At 52.2% G+C, this 17839-nt stretch overlaps 1 protein-coding gene across 1 annotated transcript in view; it reads right to left on the bottom strand.

Annotated features, from left to right (window-relative positions):
- Positions 1–17839, bottom strand: part of DYNC1H1 (dynein cytoplasmic 1 heavy chain 1) — a 1654074-nt gene that overhangs the window by 511321 nt on the left and 1124914 nt on the right. Inside the window, exon 62 of the mRNA XM_086937823.1 lies at positions 10425–10519. Within this exon, the coding sequence (XP_086793949.1) occupies positions 10425–10519 (95 nt within the window). The remainder of the gene's footprint in view (positions 1–10424; positions 10520–17839) is intronic.

Here is a 17839-nt window from a genome sequence, read left to right as displayed (position 1 = left end):
ACATCTTGCCCAGATTTTAATAATGCCAACGTGGGCTGACAAAGTAAATACAGCCACCAGACAGGTACTTTTAACCCACAAATAAAACTCCTCCCTCCATCACTCACTTGGAACATCTGCTTCATATCAATCAGTGCTCCTGTGTAATTTACTGGTAGCAGGACGCCTCGTTTCATAGCGGAACGGGAAGGAACCGAATGATTAAGCATGCCACTGCCACCAAGGGGTAACCTCGGTGGGTGAGGGGTTTCCTTACAAAAAGCATTCGCTTTACTCGTAAGGACATCTAGTTAGTCCGTGCGATAGGACGGGCCCTCTACTTTGGATATAGTCATCGACCAGACGCCTTCTGTTTCCCAGTTTTTTCATACCTAGTAGGCATCAGAAAATCCTAGTAGGGGCAGAAGAACAAAAAATCCGAAGCTGGAACACAATATCAAACAGAATCAAGTTTAACAAAGAAAGGATACATTCTTAATCAATGCAATTCGCTCTGAAGAGTCGTTATCTTTGAAATAATACACTACAATCCCTACGCAGCTGGGTGGAGGAACCTCAACTACTTAAACGTTGCCGAAGCCCACTGTTCTACATGTGGTGTGCCAACACAGATATGCATACACAACTGTGCATTTGCGCATGCCTTAGCGTGGGAATGGACCCCCTGGCTGCTGTTTGAACAATGCAATCCAGCAAGAATCAGGGTTTAGTGGGCTTCGGCGCGCTGCACCTGCCGCACCAATGATAAAACCGACTAAACCTCACGGTGTGTGCAGCTGAACATGTGAACGCCGCCCCACAAACGGAAGCGATAACGCAGCGCTGTTTAATCAAGCAGAAAGGTTTATCCCAACAAGCTTCCTTCTGGGGCCATGGCATGGGTCCATATGCACCTTTACAATTACACTCTGGATCCATTCTAGAGGTGTGCTCCAGATCAACGGTAGACTACTTCTCTGGCTGTGTGCGCCGTACTTTATAAACACGGTGTCATAACATAAGTAAACAAGCCTCAGACAGATTCTAAAGTTAGCTCGCTTGACTCGTTTTTTTACAAAAAGACAACCACAAGAATTTGTTTTGTGAGAACATCAGAGGATCTAGAAGCTAACAGATGCTCAGGCAAAGACAACAGCATGAAAAGCGTGAACAAGTGTTTCTGTGACTCAGATGTTCACCACAAACACAGGAATAACAAAATTTCTGCGTCGCCTACCCTTCCTGCAGTTTCGCTTGCACTTTCTCCGCCGCACCAGTCCCTTTTCTATGTCGGCGCTGCACTGAAGGACACAGTCAGCGGCTGGATCTGACATCACATCCCTGGGCGCCGCAGCTTGCAGCGTTAGTGTGAGCACCGGGGCAGGGCCACGAACTTGGTGCCACGTCAGGGCTAAACCTGGGGCGGCGGAACACTGACATGAACCCGGCACACCACGAGCATCCGGGAGAGCAGCACCCGCAGCCGCAGCCATGGAAGCCCGCTACAATCTGAAGAGCCCCGGTAAGGATCGGCAAAGCCCCTCCCCCTGGGGGGGAGGGGTTGGGGGCTGGATGGGAGGGTAGAGGGCTGCGGCGGCGTGTGTATGCGTGCGTGTCCGTGTGTGCGCAGGGGGGTGGGGGGCGGCAGCGTGTGTATGTGTGCGCGCTCCTGTGTGTGTGTGCGTGCGTGCAGAGGGGTGGGGGCTGGCTGTGTCTGTGTGTGTGCGCCGTTAATGCATGCGAGGGAAGCGAAAGAAGGGGCTGTGAGTTCGTCTGCGCAAGCGAGGCTCAGACGCGCGCTCCCGCGGTCAAAACTGAGACTGCAAAAGCGCGCGTCTGACTCGGGTCTTCATTCCCAAATACGGCTGACAATAGGTCTGAAGCAGACAGCAATCAATGCTTACGCATTGAATCCAGGTCTGCTCGACCTAAAAACTAACACTGGTGCCATGAAAGTAGGGCCCTGAGAAGGGATGACCTTAACCCTAGATATCGGTCCGCAGAACGGGGAGGATGAGTGGGGCGGTAAGGAATTTAATACTAACTACTGTATCTTACGGATATATCGTTACCGAAGGTAAGTAACTTGTGCATCTGAAAGAAACAGGTATTAGATTCCTTAACGTAGAATAGATACCCCAGCAATACCAACCCCGGTGGTGAGTCTGCGAACCAATAATCATACCAGAAAGTCCTGGAGAACGGAACAGTCGAAAAAGCCATCTCTCCGGACTTGGCTGTCCAGGCAGTAGTGTCTAGCAAACGTGTGCAGTGAGGCCCACGTAGCTGCCTGACATGTCCTGCAAGGGGACTCCCTGACCCAGGGCAGTAGTAGCTGCCGTGGCCAGAGTGGAATGGACGTGCAGCCCCACAGGAGGCTCTTTTTTAGCCAGAGAGTAACAAGCCTTGAAGCACAAGACTACCCATCGAGAAATGGTTCGTTTGTGCACCGCCCGACCTTTCTTAGCACCCACTTAACCAACAAAGAGTTGGTCATCCACCTGGAACTGGCGTGTGCGATCTAGATTGTATGAGAGCGCACATTTTGGGTCCAGACGGTGGAGCCTCTCTTGCTCTTTCGAGGGATGCGGAGGCGGAAAGAAGGTGGGCAAGGTGATGGACTGCCCGATGTGGAAGGCTGAGACTACCTTGGGCAGGAAAGAGGGTTGCGTCCGCAACACAACTTTGTCCGGATGGACAGAAAGGAAAGGGGGTTGTGAAGAAAGGGACTGGAGCTCACTCACTCTCCTGGCAGAGGTGATGGCAACGAGGAATTCAGTCTTGAGAGTAAGACTGTAGGAAGGTACCTCCTGACTATGGTTGCCCCCAACTTTTTGCCCTGTGTTTTAGCTGGTTTTTGACATAGTCGACCTGGGACCCTGCCAATCAGGACCCCAGGCCTACTGCTCTCTCTTTAAAATGGATTCCATGTACCCTAGGTACATTTCCAATTGGTACTGGGCCACCTTATCAGACTCTGTAACTCAGGGCATAGGTGTACCCAGGGCTGCCAGGGGCTGCAGCATGTATTATGCCACCCCTGTCTGGCCTCCTAAATTTGACACAACTGGCTGCATGACAGCTGGGGCAAAGTCGTGTAATCACCCTTTGCTGTAGGTGTAGTATACCTATACCTAACCCTAAAATGGACACACAGATTCCTATCAGTCACTCCTATGGCAGGCCTTGACAATCCTGAAGGCAGAGTGCTTGGAATCGTGTGAGATGGTGCTCTGGCATGAGCTGAGCCTGTCTGCAGCTTGCGGAACCAAGTCCTAATAGCTGTTCCATGATATCGCATACCATATACTCTTAAGTGCATTATAATCCTCGCGGTTAAATGCTATCTTTGGTATTGCTTTATCAAAACATGTCGAGTAAGGTGTCATACGAATTGGAATACTAACCCCTCGCCAATTCTGGCGACGGGGTTAGCATTCCACCCTTCTAGAGGGACACGACATGTATGTAACTGTGAACCCCGGTTAAAGTTAAACGAAGCCTCAGCTCCACAAAATGGATGCTGCCACCACAGACACAAGTCTGACCCCCTGCAGCTGGGAGTCCTTCCAGCGAGGGGAGCCTGGACAAAGGGTTTCCTGTCAGGGGCGGTGCTAGCACCGTCCCAGACATGGTTTTTGTGTATCCTGGGTAGGCAGGGCTTTACAGGAAGGTGACTGCTGAGTGGCACCCCGGTGCTCACTACGCATAGGCCAGTCTGAACCAGTTCCAGGGGCACACCAGCCCCTGGCCTGGGGAAGTCCGGCATGGGAGAGGGGTGTAACCACCCCCCTCCTAGTCCCACCCATAGGCAGGACCTAGTCACCGGGTCAGCCCCCTTTTTTAGTATAAAGATGGGAGCGGGCCCCCTGTTCAAATTAGATCATCTTTGGAATCAAGACACGACTTTCTTCGAAAGGACATCAAGATTTCTTCTTCAAGATTCTCCCTTGTGGCTAAGGAGTAGTCACCCTGCATCAAGCGGGCACCATCCTAAGAACACTGCGGTCTGCTGCAAGTCCTTCTTCACGAATCCGACGACCCAGCTCGACGAGACCCAGCTTCCCTGGCACCTCTGACCTCTACTCACCTCTACAGCAAAGCTGAGAACTGTGAGTGCGACGAGACCTCGAGGGACCGACGATCGCCAAGACTGCACAACTTCTTTGCAACAAGCCCACCGTGTGCTCCACTGGTGAGTGCTTTGGGGTCCGAGAAGCCCCAACCCTGAGCAGCTCCAGCACCGAAGATCAGCCGTCCAGCATCTCCACGATCTGCGTGGGGCCCTTCTGCTTTTGCGTGCTCACCGCGCTGTGTGGCTACTAGCCGGCTGGCTTGTGGCCTTCTTCACGACGCCCGACGACATCACTGCTGCTGGTCTGGTTGCTCCAGACTAGCCCTTGCTTCCTTCTTCAAGAGAGGCACCCCGGACCCTCCTGGTCCACTCCAGACGCCATTTTGAGTCCACCGCGTGGGCTTGAATTTGCCAAGGCTTTGTTGCCCAATCCTGGGTCCAGCGACGCCGACAGCTTCATCCATCGTGGGACAGCTCGCTCCTCCATCCTGGTCGCCGACAACGCCTCCTGGTCCGAGAGATCTGCGAGCACAGCGTCACCCACTCACCTAGTCGAGGTAACTACCATCCGGTGCCCTCCTGGTGCCCACTGACTACTGGCTAGTAGTCTCGAACTTGGTCCCCTCTGCTTTCAGGTGTCATCTTCCTTCGATCCAGGCTTGGATCCATCGAACTTTCTTCACTGGTCGCCTGCCAGCAACTTCTTTCTTCCAGGCTCCTGGTCCGTCAACGAGGATTCCCGACGTCTTTCGAGACCTATGCAGCTGCAGCCCCTGGGCTAGGTAACTTGGACATTTCGGTGCCCCAGCATAGCCTCACTATTCAAGGGTCAGGATCCACTTTCATTTTCTCCCTACCAGGTCGGGTTCGCCCGAGAACACTAACTTTGCAATTACTAGCTACCATAGACTTTGTCCCGCATCACGCGTGAGAGTGCACACTCTGCACCCGAGTCCCCTAGGCCTCCTATAAGTAATCTGAAGGTTCTATAGTCAAGTCCTAGCGATTCCTAAGCCTATTAGTACTGTACTTACCTGCTAGTAATTTCGCATTCCACTTTCAGAGTATATGGTTTTCCGTGCCCCTCGGGCATTTGTATATACTGTGCTAACTTAAGTATTTTCGTAAGAGTTTTGTTTTGTGTTTAGTACCCAGTCCTCATAAAGAGTACAGGGCTGTTGTGATTCTTAATAAATATCTTGTTTATTTTCATAACACTTGTGTGGTGTCCTTTCACTGGGTATTCAAGGGGTATATGTGTGGTAAACAGCTGGCTTAACACGCCCTCTCGAGTCTTTAGCCTTAGACTGCTCGTATCCATGCTACTAGGATAGCTGGTCTATAAGGTTGACTTACAACCAATCATCAATAAGGGTTGCTGGACTGATACATAGTGTTCACTAGAATAGTGAGCACTGCATATCAGGCCACCTTCTCACAAAGACGACGAAGAGTACAGTTATGAAGTGGCTCGAAGGGAGCGCACATCAGATAAGTCAGAACCAGATTCAAGTCCCACTGCGGCATCACGAAAGGAACAGGGGGGGGCGGGGGGGGGGGAGGGGGGACATATGAGTGATGCCCTTCAAGAACCTATTTACAATTGGGGACTTGAACAAAGAGGGCTGATCAGGAAGCCTCAAAAAGGCGGAAATGGCAGAGAGGTAGCCCTTAATAGAGCCCAGAGCAGAGCCCTGCTGGGCAAGAGAAAGAAGAAAGAGGAGAACCTCAGAAAGAGGGGCAGAGAGTGGATCCACAGCCTTTGCAGCACCATGCCACAAATTTGTTCCAACTGCAGGCGTATACCGATTTTGTGGAGGGACGCCTGGCTGGTAGAATTACATCGCAGACTTCAGGAGGCAAGTCAAATGGCCTCAACTGTCACCGCTCAATCTCCACGCATGGAGGTGGAGACTGGACAGGTTCGGGTGGAGGACCATCCCCTGCTGCTGCAACAGAAGTTCCTCCTGATGAGGCAGAGGAATCGGGGGATCGACTGACATGCTGAGTAGATCGGGATACCAGTATCTTCGTGCCCAGTTCGGAGCCTCAAGGATGATTTGGGCCCGGACGCATTTGATCTTCTTCAGCACTCTGGGTAGAAGTAGTATAGGCGGAAAGGTGTACAACAGACCGCAACTCCACTCGCAACGAAAAGCGTCTCAGAGCGAGTGCCGCCTTGGAAATTCCAACGTGCAGAACTGAGGACATTGCGCGTGCTCTTCTGTGGCGAATAGATCTAACCAAGGCTATCCCCACTGCTGAAAGAGACCTTGCGCCATGTCAGAATTCAGACGCCATTTGTGATCCATCATGCACAGACAGCTGAGTTTATCCGCCCTGGCGTTCAGGGAACCTGCCAGGTGTTGAGCCACCAGAGTCACGCCCTGATGTTCCAGCCATTGCCAGAGGCGTAGAGCCTCCTGGCATAGGGTCCACAACCCCACCTCGCCAAGTTTGTTGCAGTACCACATGGCGGTGGTGTTGTCCGTTAACACCTGCACTACACTCCCCCGCACAGAGGGGAGGAATGCTTTCAGTGCAAGCCGGATCGCCCGCAGCTCCAGAAGGTTGATGTGGAGCCGGGACTCCGCCGGAGACCAGAGGTCTATGATCTCCGCCTCTCCCATGTGGCCCCACAGCCCAGGAGAGTCGCATCGGTCATAACTATGTGCTCCAGTTGGGGTAGGGAGAGGGATCTGCCACTGACCCAATCGCAGTCCGTGAGCCACCACTGCAACTGTCTTGCAGTGCCCTCTGAGATCAAGACGTGGTCGTACAAGTTGCCCTGATGCTGGGCCACTGAAACTTCAGGCCCCACTACAGTGCCCGCATCCGCCACCTGGTGTGATGCACCAGAAGGATGCAGGAGGCCATCAGCCCCAGAAGCCGCAGCGTCAACCTGACCGACACTCGGGATAAAGGCTGAAAGATCGAAATCAGAGCCTGAATATCCGGAACCCGCTGTTCGGGAGGATAAACCTGAAACTTCGCCGAGTCTAGAACCGCTCCGATGAAGAGGAGCTTCTGAGAGGGACACAGATGTGACTACGGCACATTGATGGAGAACCCCACCAGGTGCAGGAGGTCAGCCGTAGTCTGGAGGTGGCTGACGACTGTCTGGGGCGAGCCCACCTTTAACAAACAGTCGTCGAGGTTGGGGAAGACTGAAACCCCTAACCTGCGCAGATGAGCTGCCACCACCGCCATCACTTTCGTGAACACCCGTGGGGCGCTGGTAAGGCCGAAGGGGAGCACGGTAAACTAAAAGTGCACGTGGCCTACCGTGAACCGCAGGTAACGCTGGTGGGCCGGGGATGTGAAAATACGGGCCCTGCAAGTCTAACGCTTCCATCCAGTCTCCCGGGTGCAGGGCAGCTAGGACCTGAGCCAGAGTCAGCATCTTGAACTTCTCCATCCGGAGGAAGCAGTTGACGTTCTGTAGGTCCAAGATAGGGCGTGGGCCCCCTTTGCCCTTCTTGGGAACCAGAAAGTAGTGGGAGTAACAACCACACCCTACTTCTGGCCCAGGAACGCGCTCAATGGCCCCCTTGGCCAAGAAGGCCGGTACTTCCTCTTGCAGAAGTTGCAAGTGATCCCCGAAACGAGGTGGCATGGATGGACAGGTCGCCTCGAAGGGGAGGCAGTAGCCCCTTCTGACGATTTGCAGCACCCACCTGTCCGATGTGATGGTGCGCAAGTGGAGGAGGTGATGGCAAACCCTGCCCCCCACTTGCATCAAATGGGCCTGAAAGCTCGGACTAGGAGGGCTTTGAGGCGGATGCTGCGGGGGTGGATGTCGACTGGCCTCGCCGTTGTCCCCAGGCACCGTCACGCCGGTTTCCACATATGCCACCGCTCTGGATGTTAGTCTGCGGCCCGTGGCTGGTAGGACGTTTGAGGGCGCCCCTTCCTTGGCAACGAAAGGAGCAAAAGGCAGCAGGTTGCTGGCACGGTGCCGACAGGCTCAAGGACTTGGCCGTAGCCTTGGAGTCCTTAAAGCGCACTGTCTGCCTTGTCGACAAGAAGGCGACAGCCATCAAACGGCATGTCTATAAGGGTGTTCTGGACATCAGCCGAAAAGTTGGAGGACCTCAGCCAGGTGTGGCGGCGAACCGCCACCGTCGTTGCAATCGCCCTGCCTAGCGAGTCCGTTGTATCCAGCCCACATCAGATGGAATACCGTGCCGCATCTCGACCTTCCTTAAGGGCTTGGGCGAGTTTAGTCCGGGCCTCCTCCGGACATTGTGGAAGCACGTCCGCGTCAGTGTCCCACAGAGAGCGGGTATAACGGCCCAAAAGGCACGCGGTGTTAACTGACCGCAACCCCAAATTCAGTGAGGAGAACATCTTTTTACCATACTGTTCGTACCTTTTGATTCCCGATCGTGCTGGGCTGTTGGGAATGCGGTCTGGGAGTTAGAGGCCTGGATGACCAGGGTGGACAGGAAGCAAGGGTCGCCCGGTGCGGGCGTTTGGCGTCAGGCCAAGTTCCTATCTACAGGGGAACCTGTAGCAGGCCTGGACCAAGTGCCAGAAAGAACGTCAGTCAAGGCCTCATTAAACGGCAGCAGAGGCTCCGAAGAGCTTGCCTGCGGTTCAAGGACCTCAGTGAGGAGGTTAGTCCTCACAGCCGTGAGGGGGAGCTCAAGAGCCAAGGCCTTGACCGCCCGCGTCAACACCACACTATAGGCAGCCCCCTCCTCCGTAGCCACGGAGGGAGGGGAGACAAATCCAATGTTGGGCGAAGTGTCCAAGCCACTGGCATCCTCTAGCTTACCTGCCCAGTCCTGAAAAGACTGGCACACCCGTGCCAGAGGGTCCTCAGACCCCTCCCAATCCAACTCATCTCCTGGTACTCAGGTTCAAATGGCGGGGTCTCAAGGTCGACCAGCGGCGACCGGGATCCGAAACCGGATCCAGTGGGGCACTGCAGCGTCGGGACCGAAGTCGCCGGGGCCTTACCACCCGCCGGGGCCGAAGCACCCGGCCCGCTTGAGCTCCCAGCCGGGACCGCGGGGCCCAAAGGCGCCGCGGAACCAGACGGAGGAGTGAACGACCTCATGGCCATGAGGAAGGCATCGATCTCCTCCGGCGTGGCATCGATCTCCTCCGGCGTCGCGTTCTGCCCAGGGACTGGCGGGTATGGGGCAGGCCTCGACACCTGCTGCTCCGGCAGAGCCGTGTGGGTGGTGTCGCCCAAACCCCCGGCCGCGTCAGGTGCGTCAGAAGAGTGGTGTCGCCTCTTCAGCTTCTTGTGCCTCTTACCTGAGGACTTGGAGCCCGACGAGTGGTGTTGACTCGCCGAGTCGAGTGATGACTCCGGTCTCTCGACCGGATTCCGGACCAGGACGTCGAGCGGAGCGGGCCGACTGCCGGAGCTCGTGATGCTTACTGGACCGCTCCCGTCTAACCTTCGACGTCAAGTTTGGTCATCGTGGTCAGGCCTCAGGCAATGCAGGCACCGGCGATGGGGGTCGGTAACCGACATCAGTCGGTTGCATTCGGCACAGGGTTTGAACCCGGGCATCCCTACCAGCACCGATGGAGTCGTTCGACTCGAAAAACAAATCAAAAAGATCGAAAAAGTTTAGTCAAAAATTGACTAAGGGTACCACTTTTTCCGGATCGGCGCTTGCTGGCGCGAAAAAAAGAAGAACTGACGTCAGCGCGCGAGGGCGGTGTCTAAGTACTCCGGCGACGACGCCAACCGCGGAGCCGCAGACGACGCCTACCGACGCGCAGGGGTATTGCTACGCAAAAATTTCCGGATCCAGACTGACGCCTGGGGATATACTAAGGTAAGGAATCTAATACTAACCTGTTTCTTTCAGATCCACCCCATAGCACCAGTCTAGATCTTTCTTCCAAGCTGTGAGTGTGGGGGCTGCCACTGTTCCCCATGCTCGGGCGATGTTCCTCTTGGCCACTCCTCCCGCCAAGGCCAGCCAAGTTTTTGCCCATTGCGGCCATGTGTCTCACCTGTCACTCCCAGGATGAGCCACCTTGGTTCTAGCGGGACCGTCTCACCCACTACTGTCATCTTCCCTCTGGTTATGCCTTGCCAGAACGTTTGAATCCTGGGGCATGACCATAATATATGGAAGAAAGACCCTTTCTCGCTACAGCCCTGCACACATTCGTCAGGCACACAGTTGCCCATTCTAACGTGAGCTATTCGGGAAGCATAGGATCTGTGAGGAATACGTGCTGAATCAGCCTGAAACATGTCCTTATAGCTACTTCCAGGGGAGTCTGTAAGGCTTTGTCCCAGTCGTAAGTATTATTCATTATTAAGGGCATTACCAAAAATTCTGAGTAATCGGTTTTATCAGACAAAACACTCTCTCAATGAAAAGGTGATACTTACCCGATTGTGCCCTTCAGCTGAATCCTGGCCAACAGCATAGCAAAGGTGATATGATCATTATGCAGCATTCCACGGGCCACTCGATTGAAAGCCACCTGTTTAAATGAAAAATAATAGGTCCACGGGTATTTGCAAAAGGACATTATTTTAAATGCATAATAAATCAAAGAGTTTTTCTCTCAAACATGTCAGTTACATCACCCGGAGTAATAAAAGATTTACACTTTTCTCCTAGTTCACAGTTACCTGGTCTTTTAACAGTCACCCAAAGCCACATGTATGGCACCAATTACCCAGAAGCAAAGGATAGGAGAATTAAACTTTGATTACCTGAACAGGCATCACTTGAATCAGGTTAGTAATGGAGATCACAAATGTAGACAGACTTCAAAGAAAAATTGGCACAATTTCAAAAGAGATTTGTAGTGGAAAATTAGGGACTTTTACCATATACCATCAATATTATGATACAATACAACACACCCAAACCAAATATGTGAGAAAGAAAAGGAGCCTAAACATGAATATTGATAATAAATACACTTCAACAAATTAGCTCAGTCTGAGATTCAATAAAGAAGGGAGAATAAAACACTCAAATACACTGTCAACTACACAACTCCACCGCACAAACCAATTACATGATGAGGTTTACTCTCTGAATTGAGTCAACACATCTGATAGACGTCTAGCTGCACATTCCTTACCTTTGAAATTCCCAGTGTCGGACTGGATACGCAGACTTGCGCATGAGCAGTACCCCTGCGTGCTGTCATGTGGCTCAGTTTGGCTCCGCACTCACCTATATAGGTGCCCCCCAAGTATGCAGATGTCCGTTCTTTTCTTTCCGAATCAGGAGCACTGGAGCTACCCCTTTGTCTCTTTGTGGCAGACAAGTTACTTACCTTCGGGTAACACCTAATCTGGTAGAGGCATGATCTAGCTGTAAAATACTTCCCTTTGAACTTCCCAGGAGTAGGTGGCGTCGGTAGGCTCTGCGTGAAGTAGTTGGCACCGAAGTGACATCTGCATCACCTAAGTAAGTGCCACCTCGGCACGCGGACGTCAGTAACTTTGCACATCTTTCCACAAGAGCGCAGAGCCATGAAGTGCACTAACATCGGTGTGTTTCTGAACTAGGGCCCTGAAGGGGATCAGCCCTGACCCTAAAAACCTGTACGCAGTATGGGGAGGATTGGTGGGTCAGGAAGGTAACTAACTTGGCCATCTGATAGAGACATGTAGACGCAGATTCCTTACCTTTCAATAGATACCCAAGCAATACCATTCCTGGAGGAGGCACTGTGGACAAGTTTAGACCAGGAAGTCCTGCAGGACAGAGCGGCCAACAAATCCCTCCCTGCGGACTTGACTGTGTAGGCGGACTTGACTGTCCAGGCAATAGTTCTTGGTGAAGATGTGTAGAGATGCTCACGTTACTGTAGACATGTCGAGGACTGGGAATCCATGTTGCAATGTCGTGAAAGCAGCCTCAGCTCTGGTAGAATGAGCTCTTAAGCCTGCAGGAGGATGCATTTTGGCATAAGTGAAGCAGATTTTGATGCTAAGGATGACCCATCAAGATTGTCTTTTTCTGCACAGCAGTAACCTCCTTTGCTCCCGCGTACCCCACTAAGAGTTTAACATCTGCCTGGGACTCTTGTGCAGCCAAGGTAGAACGAAAATGCTCTTTTTGGGTTCAGACGGCTGAGTCGCTCATCTTTTTTAGAGGGATGCAGCAGAGCGTAGAAAGTGGGCAGGGTGAATGATTGCCCAATGTGGAACGGTGTTACCACTTTCAGTAAGGAGGAGGCCCTAGCGCTAAGCACCAACTTATCAGGGAAGATGGTCAGGTAAGGAGATTTGGATGACGGGGCCTGTAATTCGTTCACCCTCCTGACAGATGTTATTGCCACAAGCAGTACAAAAGGGGGTGGTGATGGACGGAGCATCTGAATCAATCACACACTCACACCCAGTCAAAAGATCTGGGTTTAATTCATCACCGTTCTTTAGCCAACTCTGCCACCCCAGTTCAGACATGGCTATATGCAAATCAGTCTGACCCTGTGCCTCATGGGAACAGTCCCCCCCTCCCAAGCACTCCCTTGAGGAGCCTCTACTCGCCAAGAGAGCTGTGACCTCACGGAGGAGGGAGAGATGATCCTACGTCAGCCGAATCCCACCGATACCACCAATGTACAAGGCTGGCTTACTATATGGTGCACACTTATTTAAGTGTTGCACATTGCACTATTCCAGGCAACCCTTGAGGTGGTTTTAGTGGTCTTTGATGACCACAGAAAGCTCTTAAAGTGGTAGTTGTGGAGGGCAGGCTTATCTTGAAGAAGTGTTAAGCAGCTTGTTTTGTCGGTTTAATCATGTAACATAGTTTAAACAAAAAATAACCACTGAGTGTTTATATAAAAATATGTCTATTTATTATACAACACTCACTAACACATTGGTATATCTCCTTCCGGGACATAACACAAAGACACAATGATACTTCAATTGCAATAAGGTAAGCAACACAAAAAACAGTGGTCTCCTGGGGGAGACCAACCCATATAATAAGAAAGTGGATTGCGCACTGCAGGAGAGGACGACACTTGGACCAGAAGACCCAGAGGAGAAAGGGACACAAGGTAAGTGCCCAGGAATTCCACAGAGGCTGTGTGAAGAGTGGGAACACAGTTGTGTACCCAATGGAAGTCAATTGAGAAGTCGCAGTGCAGTTTTGTAAAAGAAGGACCCTTCCTAAAGGACCCAGAATTACCTTGAGGACAGAAGAGGATAGCCACCCCACCCATGGATACATCGGAGACCAGGTTACCTACACCAGGGAAGCCAGGTGCATAGGGATGAAGAGATGTCGGAAACCTCCTCAGACGATAATGGAGGACTTGGAGAAAAATGCCCCTGGAGAAGAAGGTGAAGAAGTCTGGTGGAATTAAAGGGTGGTTTCTGGAAGTGAAGTACCTGCAAGCAGAGGGGACAGAGTATATGCCACTCAGGAGTGACCAAGCAGCACGGAAGAGCAATGCCCACCGATGTCGGATGGTTCAGATGAGTTGACGGTGATCTTGTTGATGCAGCTGTGCTGACCTGGTGATGCTGAGGAAGACCAGGAGGTATGCATGAGCTGTCCCACTTTTGATGTCGTTCAACAGTGAGTCAGTGTCTGGCAGGAGCACCAACAAGCCTTCGTAGCCGCAACTGGCATGGAGAAAGAAGACAGAGCAACGTTGAGACCAGCAAAGTCCAGTGGACTCTCCACAAGCAGTAAAGTCTGCAGGCCAAGAGCAAGTAGGGGAGCCCACTGAAGCAGGAGAAGAACATTAGGAGTACTCACAGGTCAAAGGCACAGGAATCACAGGAGGACCTTGAGCAACTCACCAAGAACGAACGGGCACAGTGCAGAGGATGTGGTGAGGACGCTGTACTTGGCAGGAAGATTTACTTGAGGCTGGAGCTTCTTGTAGGCCAAAGATCTCTGGAGTGCAGAGGCAACAAGCCTTGGCAATGGCAAGTCGACACGGTGCACAGGGATTCGGTCCCAGCCATTCAGACAAGGGATACTGGCCTCAAAATTGTAACAAGCATTTACAATATAATGGTCTCGGCAATATTACAGGTAGAGCTATTGGTATTGCTTATTTTTTTAAATCTGTTTTATATCCCTAAATAAATGGCATTGTCATTTCTATTGGCATTAGCTTTTTTTTGCGTATGTGATACTTATTGCATTAGCAGAGAGAGAGTGAGGTAGTGAGATAGAGAGAGTGAGGTATTGAAATAGAGAGAGAGTGAGGTATTTGTGAGAAGGTGGCCTGATATGCAGTGGTCACTATTCTAGTGAACACTATGTATCAGTCCAGCAACCCTTATTGATGATTGGTTGTAAGTCAACCTTATAGACCAGCTATCCTAGTAGCGTGGATACGAGCAGTCTAAGGCTAAAGACTCGAGAGGGCGTGTTAAGCCAGCTGTTATACCACATATACCCCTTGAACACCAAGTGAAAGGACACCACACAAGGGTTATGAAAATAAACAGTTATTTATTAAGAATCACAACAGCCCTGTACTCTTTATGAGGACAGGGTACTAAGCACAAACCAAACTCTTACAAAAATACTTAAGTTAGCACAGTATATACAAATGCCCGAGGGGCACGGAAAACCATATACTTGAAAAGTGGAATGCGAAATTACTAGCAGGTAAGTACAGTACTAATAGGCTTTGGAATCGCTAGGACTTGACTATAGAATCGTTAGATTACTTCTAGGAGACCCAGGGGACTCGGGTGCAGTGTGTGCACTCTCACGCGAGATGCGGGACAAAGTCTATGGTAGCTAGAATTTGCAAAGTTAGTGTTCTCGGGCGAACCCGACCTGGTAGGAAGAAAACGAAAGTAGATTCTGACCCTTGGATAGTGAGGCTATGCTGGGGCACCGAAATGCCGAAGTTACCTAGCCCAGGGGCTGCAGCTGCATAGGACTCAAAAGACGTCGGGAATCCTCGTTGCTGGCAGGCGACCAGTGAAGAAAGTTCGGTGGATCCAAGCCTGGATCGATGGAAGATGACACCTGAAAGCAGAGGGGACCAAGTTCGAGACTACTAGCCAGTAGTCAGTGGGCACCAGGAGGGCACCGGATGGTAGCCGCCTCGACAAGGCGTGTGGGTGACGCTGGGCTCGGAGATCTCACGGACCAGGAGGCGTTGTCGGCGACCAGGAAGGAGGATCGAGCTGTCCCACGAAGATAGAAGCTGTCGGCGTCGCTGGACCCAGGATTGGGCAACAAAGCCTTGGCAAATTCAAGCCCACGCGGTGGACCTAAAATGGCGTCTGGAGTGGACCAGGAGGGTCCGGGGTGCCTCTCTTCAAGAAGGAAGCAAGGGCCAGTCTGGAGCAACCAGACTAGCAGCAGTGATGTCGTCGGGCGTCGTTCAGAAGGCCACAAGCCAGCCGGCTAGTAGCCAAACAACGCAGTGCACAGCAAACAGCAGAAGGGCCCCACGCAGATCGTGGAGATGCAGGGAGGCTGATCTTGGGTGCTGGAGCTGCGCAGGGTCGGGGCTTCTCGGACCCCAAAGCACTCACCCGTGGAGGACACGGTGGGCTTGCAGTAAAGATGTCGTGCAGTCTTGGCGATCGTCGGTCCCTCGAGGTCTCGTCGCACTCACGGTTCTCAGCTTGGCTGTAGAGGTGAGTAGAGGTCAGAGGTGCCAGGGAAGCCGGGTCTCGTCGAGCTGGGTCGTCGGATTCGTGATGAAGGACTTGCAGCAGACCGCAGTGTTCTTTAGGATGGTGCCTGCGGATGCAGGGTGACTACTCCTTAGCCACAAGGGAGAATCTTGAGGAAGAAATCTTGAAGTCCTTTCGCAGAAAGTCGTGTCTTGATTCCAAAGATGATCTAATTTGAACAGGGGGCCCGCTCCCATCTTTATACTAAAAAAGGGGGCTGACCCGGTGACTAGGTCCTGCCTATGGGTGGGACTAGGAGGGGGGTGGTTACACCCCTCAGCCATGCCGGACTTCCCCAGGCCAGGGGCTGGTGTGCCCCTGGAACTGGTTCAGACCGGCCTATGCGTAGTGAGCACCGGGGTGCCACTCAGCAGTCACCTTCCTGTAAAGCCCTGCCTACCCAGGATACACAAAACCATGTCTGGGACGGTGCTAGCACCGCATCCTGACAGGAAACCCTTTGTCCAGGTTCCCTCGCTGGAAGGACTCCCAGCTGCAGGGGGTCAGACTCGTGTCTGTGGTGGCAGCATCCATTTTGTGGAGCTGAGGCTTCAGTTAACTTTAACCGGGGTTCACAGTTACATACATGTCGTGTCCCTCTAGAAGGGTGGAATGCTAACCCCGTCGCCAGAATTGGCAAGGGGTTAGTATTCCAATTCGTATGACACCTTACTCGACATGTTTTGATAAAGCAATACCAAAGTTAGCATTTAACCGTGAGGATTATAATGCACTTAAGAGTATATGGTATGCGATATCATGGAACAGCTATTAGGACTTGGTTCCGCAAGCTGCAGACAGGCTCAGCTCATGCCAGAGCACCATCTCACACGATTCCAAGCACTCTGCCTTCAGGATTGTCAAGGCCTGCCATAGGAGTGACTGATAGGAATCTGTGTGTCCATTTTAGGGTTAGGTATAGGTATACTACACCTACAGCAAAGTGTGGTTACACGACTTTGCCCCAGCTGTCATGCAGCCAGTTGTGTCAAATTTAGGAGGCCAGCCAGGGGTGGCATAATACATGCTGCAGCCCCTGGCAGCCCTGGGTACACCTATGCCCTGAGTTACAGGGTCTGATAAGGTGGCCCAGTACCAATTGGAAATGTACCTAGGGTACATGGAATCCATTTTAAAGAGAGCGCAGTAGGCCTGGGGTCCTGATTGGCAGGGTCCCAGGTCGACTATGTCCAAAACCAGCTAAAACACAGGGCAAAAAGTTGGGGGCAACCATAGTCAGGAGGTACCTTCCTACACAACCCCCCCCCAAACGAAAGGAGATAAGGCTATCCTTGTCCAGGTAAGCCTCTATTACCTAAGTGGCCATATAAGGAAGGACCAGCTCTGGCTTGGTTTCCCCCTGTGTCATGGTCCACTAGGCAACCCCTCACCCTAAGGGTATCTGAGGGTCTCCACCATAGGGAATCTCTGTCTCTGGTGTGTCTTGGGAAAGAAGAAGGCTGATGCTGGGATGGAGTACTGAAGTGAGGCTCCTCTACCTTTGGGCTCAACTTCCTCCAATCACCATTCATCATGTGTGCCTTTCTTTCTTTAGCTGAGATGCACTGAGCTCTCAGGGTCAGCCTCTGGCTACCTAAAGCTGGAGGCTGAGTCCCTCTGTTTGGCTTACTGGAGGGACAGGTCAGGTCTGGGGTTTTTAGGCCCCATGTTTGGCTGTGCCCAACAGTGTCCAGCTGTGGGAGTTCCCTAACTACTTTTGAGGGGGATCCCTCAGGAGTCTGTTTTATTTTCACTTGGCTAGGTTTACCAGCTTCAGTGATCCTAATCTGCTGATTAAGGGGTTCTTTTGGACAGGGGGCCCTTTGGGGTCCACCACTGGCCTCCCTGATCTCTTCAGCCCTGGGCTGACTGAGGCAGGGCAGAGAGGTGCAGGTTACCTGCTCCAGACTGGGTCCCACCTGGGAAGGGTCCACTGCCATCAGGGGCTCTGCCAGGCTAGGCCTGACTACCTCTGGGGCAGTTCCTTCAACAGGGGTAGAGTCAGTTCCGAGGAGGCTGGCTCTCACCTAGTGTCTGGGAGGGGGAAGACTCTTCTTTCTCCTCAATGCTCTCTGTTTGAGTGGAGTGATCCATCGTTTCAGGCTTCACAACCTCACTATCTGTCTGAGTAGAGGCTGAGACCATTTCAACCTTGCCAACCTTTT

Source organism: Lissotriton vulgaris, chromosome 9 (genome assembly GCF_964263255.1).
Source record: "Lissotriton vulgaris chromosome 9, aLisVul1.2, whole genome shotgun sequence".
Lineage (NCBI taxonomy): Eukaryota > Metazoa > Chordata > Amphibia > Caudata > Salamandridae > Lissotriton > Lissotriton vulgaris.
Note: the sequence above shows the minus strand (reverse complement) of the source record. Positions and strands in the feature narration are given on the sequence as shown.